The sequence below is a fragment of the Lipophrys pholis genome (assembly GCF_963383615.2).
Source record: "Lipophrys pholis genome assembly, contig: SCAFFOLD_116, whole genome shotgun sequence".
NCBI lineage: Eukaryota > Metazoa > Chordata > Actinopteri > Blenniiformes > Blenniidae > Lipophrys > Lipophrys pholis.
The window spans coordinates 1,376-6,632 of NW_028291990.1; the positions used below are offsets into that span (position 1 = coordinate 1,376).

The 5,257-nt window shown below is 24.2% G+C and overlaps 1 protein-coding gene across 1 annotated transcript; it reads right to left on the bottom strand.

The window, feature by feature from the left end:
* Positions 1–1,160: 1,160 nt before the first annotated feature.
* LOC308128309 (uncharacterized protein) lies at positions 1,161–1,654 on the bottom strand (the record flags this gene model as incomplete). The annotated part of the gene is made up of 2 exons (XM_080494007.1): positions 1,161–1,235; positions 1,578–1,654. Coding segments are annotated over 2 exons (152 nt in total), but the record flags the coding sequence as incomplete, so codon positions are not given.
* Between the last annotated feature and the right edge of the window lie 3,603 nt (positions 1,655–5,257).

Sequence of the window (5,257 nt, forward strand, 5' to 3'; positions counted from 1 at the left end):
ATTTTATTCATCATTACTTTTTTATTCCTTTCAAATAAATATACAAGCTAAATCATAAAAATATTGAAAAAACAAGATATATGATATTATGAATTAATTTTATTTAGAATAATTATCTAATGAATAAAGTGCTCTTTGCCAGTAAAATTTGTTATAACAAAGACAAAAGAAGATAATTCTAAATTCATGAACAAAAAATAATGAGCGTGAAGTCAAACTTCAACTTTAATATTAATAAAAGAAAGATTAAAATAGGCGATAAAATCAAATTAAAATAAATAAATCAACTTAAAAAATGTAAAGACAAATAAAAAAAATAGAAAAAATAATCACACTGCCAATAAGTCAATAAATCATAATATTTATCAAGAGTACGTAATTATAATAGTATTAGAATCCTTTAATAGAATGCCATACTAGTTAAAAAAATTTATAAACAGAAAAGCTACTACGAGGCAAAAAAAATAAAATAGGAGACAAAATTCCTGCGAAAGAATTTTAAGAGAAGTAAAATAAAAAGTAGTTTATAATATTCCAATCAAAAAAACATAAATAATTTTTAAAATAAATGGAGCATAATAAGGCAGATTGCAGAAAAGAATGTATATATACATGGACAACCTCATATTGTTAAATGTTGGTTTTAGAATAGTAAATTACTAGTTTGGGTAGTTAATTACTTTAAAAATGTGGAAAAATTATTTTTTCTCAAAGAAAGGAAAGCTATTTATTTGCTCAATCAATATTTCCATTGTAAATTGGAAAATCTTATTTTTAAAATTAGAATTAACTAATAAGGAAATTATATAATACAGATGAATGATACTTTAATAAGGACAGAATAAGATAAATAAGTATAATTGAATTAAATACAATAAAATTACTAAGATAATATTAAAGACAATGCTAATTAAAAATAGAATTAATAAGCATTAAAAAAAAAAGAAAAATAATAATTTTCATCTAAACATCATCAGTGATCATTATACTATCTATTAGAAATATTATATGAATAAATATATATATGGATGTCATTTGTATCATTTAACGGTTTGTATTGATGAATCAATTTCTTTAGGCAATTAAGAAATTTTAATTTTGAATCCATCTTGTACTGTTTCGAGTACTTGTTTGTCGGTCATTTTCTTGGGATCAGTGGGTTATTCCTCATCGGATCGAATGAAATTGATAGCTAATCCTTTGGTACCGAATCGTCCGGCCCTGCCCACTCGATGTAAATATGATTATCGGTCTTCGGGGAAGTCTAAGGTTTAGAATGAGCCTACCAAAATTTATAACGAAGTCGACACGTTAAATGTCCATGCCCCTGCCGAAAATGTCAGTGGCTACCATCAGTTTTGTTTCAGCTTTCTTGAAACTATCGTAGTTTTTTATCCTTTCGTCTTGCTCTAATTTGCGATGGATGCAGATAGGGTTGAAAAAACGTTCTTTCAAAAGTTTGGTCAACATTATAGCACGTTCCACCGTATTCACAAATAGAATTATCTGATTGAATGTCAGATTATCAAGTAGATGGCACAGCTTGTCAAATTTTTTGCGCTTGTTATTAATAATACCTCCGGCAAATAAACATAATACTGAAGCAGTCCATGCAATACTAGTTTCGACTCGTCAATGAAGATTTCAATTGGATCTTGAAGGAATAACTTACAGTCTAATCAAAAACAAACCTTTTTTAATTTATTAAGACATTGTAGCACTATACATCATTACCTGCTTTTGTTTAGGTGTTTTTGTAAACACACTTTGTACATCAATTCTCATTTTAGCATTGCCTAATACTTTATCACATTCATCAATAACGAAATATTTAGTGTTCTACAACTTAAGAGTTTTATTAGACATCAAGGAATATAACCTACCAGGAGTGCCTACAATAATTTGAGGCTTTGTCTTTTTAAAGTTTTACATATCTTTTTATATTTCTATTCCTCCAAATACTGCAGTGCAATTAAGACCTTAAATAAATTGGCCAAATCTTTTAAAGTCTTTAAGTATTTGATAGGCTAATTCTCTTGTATGTGCAGTAACTATACAAGAACATTCCTTCATTTAAGTGACCTATTTAGATCCTTCATCAGGGACCAATTGATTAAGTATAGAGAGTGCAAAAACTGCTGTTTTTCCCATCCCACTTTTAGCTTGGCATAAAATATCATGGCCTTAGACAGCATATGGCAGACATTCCTGCTGTACTTAAGAGGGATGCTAAAAACCTGCATTTTTTAATGCTTTCATTAATGATGGTTTTAACATTAAATCTTTCCATCCAGTCAAATTGGCACTATTGAATGCAGCTTTGTCTTTAGGTTTTATAGGCTTTTTTTCATCATCTGAGTAATACGCTGGCTATTCAGTCATATTCAACAATGAAAATTAATTAACTCAATTCAAATGACATCATAATATTTTATCCCGCTATATAATAATTAAATCATTCATCATTGAAATTCAATAATTAATTTTAATTTAATATCTATACTTCTATACTCATTATATATATTTATATATATATATATTACCGATATAATTGTTTATTTAATGTAAAATTCTTTTAATTAACCCTCATTCAGGTAACCCTCTTTTAATTAATCATCATTCGTAAATTCAATATAACCAGACTCATTGGTTAACAACATACTATAATAAAATACAAAAATTAATTAAGCTTCAATTAATTTATATAAAACTAGTAAGATAAATATAAATGATCATATAAATGTTAATTCTATCATACTACATAAATTAACTTTCTAAGATAAATTAATTACAATTAGAAGAAAAGGTATGAATTTTAAAGAGGCACTCTCTATTATTTTTATTTATTATTCTGCAAGGAAAATACACGATAATATTAATCTATAAATAAAGAAAATGATTATTAATGATTTACTTAGGAAATTTGATATATAATAGATTAATATACAGTATAGGAAATTTTATGATTAGATAGAATTTAATAAAATTTTACTTTAATTATTAACTATTGTTGGATAATTTTAATAGGATCTTTAATAATACTCAAAAAGAGTATGTAGAATAATTCTTTAGTTTCCTATTGGTCTTTAGTTTATGGCTGTTGCTGTATTTTCTTTTTTGAAATATTAAACTTTTAAGAAGTTATAAATTAAAATATTTGATTAATTATTAAAAGAAATAAATTAAATAGTCAATGCAAAATTTAAAATTAAAAAATAAAATTAATAATTAGTTCTATAAATCGAGTAAATATATTTATAAAAAAAGAGAATTAATACTTATAGTTAAATTAAAAGTTCATTCAGTAAAAATGATTAATTAAATGATCTTTAATAACACTAAATTGAAGAACCGAAATTTAAAAAGTCTATAACCATAAAATAAGTTCCGGAAGTTGGAATTGCAAGAAGATCATCTTTACTTTAAAATGTGAAACAAAAATAAAATACATCAAATGAGAAACCAATTGTAAACAATTAAATTAAACAATAATTGCTTAATAAGAATGAAAGCAAACAAATTGAGAATAAAAAAGAATTAAATAAAAAGAAATAATAATAAAGATGTTGTCAATTAATTTGAACTTTATATTTTATAATTATGTATAATATTTTATTAAAGGGTCTTAATTTAATCACTACAATGGTAAGTATTTTTATAATACTAATGATAATGCTAATATCTAACATACTTTTCATAAAATTTGCAGATAGCAATCTATAAAAAGTAATAATGCTAATATTAAAAATATTTTAAATTTATTCAATATACATTTATATAAAAGTTAGAACTAGTCATAGTAGTGAAGAACCTACTGACTTATTAAGTAAATATTGTAATGCATGTCAAAAGTAAGTTCATTTAAATTCAACACATTGTGTTTTTTGTTAAGAGTGTATCTATTAAATTGATCATCATTGTTTCTTTGTTGGTACTTGTATTGGTAGTAAGAATAAATTTATATTCATTAAATTATTAATAGCAAATACAATTACATAATTATTATATGTATTTAATTATATTTATAGTGGAGTAAGTAAAATAATTATTATTAGTTATTCTATTTTATGTTTAGTAACTATGCTATTTACTCTTTGTATTATTATACTAGACAGACAGGAAATAAAAATGAAATTAAAAACATAACGAAAATTAAATAATTAATAATAAAGAATAAGATTAACTAAATGAATTATAGATTTTATAATTATTATGACATATCAATTGTGGATGACTCTTCTAATAGGACTATCAATTCGTGTCTACTTAATATAAAAGAGTAAATAATGGTAAAAAACATAACTTTCGTATACAGATATCGATTATAAAGTATATTCAGTTGCAGCACATTATCAATATATTGGTTAATCCCCTTTTAATCATCCTACATATAGATATACTCCTATACTAAGTTATATTTTACAACTCAATTAGTATAATGCATCAGCTGGTAAATATTTATTTACTATAATAGATACTTTTTGCTTATTTATTTTTTATATGTATAGTAAAAGTGTTGCTTTATCTACATTTTATTATATTAATCCATTAGTGATATACTTGACAACAAGAGGAAGTTCAGACTCTATTATTCTGTTTATTCTATTATGTTTTATGATAAATTTTGAACAAAAAAGATATTCTGTTTCAGCTGTATTATACGGATTTGCAGTACATTGGCGAATATTTCCAATAATATTCATCTTTACAATAATTCAACATTTATGGCATAATAAAAAGCAACTTTTTAAATTTTCTTTTGTTTCATTTATCACTTTTATAGTAGTGACAATATTATGTTAACTATATTATCCAACATTCATTTAAAAAGGAATATTATATCACTTAACACGATAAGACTACCGACATTCATATTCTCCCTTATTTCTATCTAATTATCTATAAATGCCTCCTTTCACAAAGATTGTGATTTCACTTACACAATTATTTTTATTATTAGTTTGTTCAATCCATTTAAACAAGAAACCTTTGTTCTGTTTTTTTGTACAAACTTGGTTGTTCATCTTATTTAATAAAGTATATACATTACAATACATGCATTGGCTTTTCATAGGTTTATTACCAATTGTTTAAAATGTTTTATTTATGTAAAATAAAAGAAAAGCTACTTTTTCGTATTGTATGATTATCTTATTGGGTATATTAGTATGGTGGTATTTTGCACTGAAGGTTGAGGGACGAGGAGAATAATTTCTTGAGCATTTATGGTTCACTAGTGTTTGCATATTTTTATCAC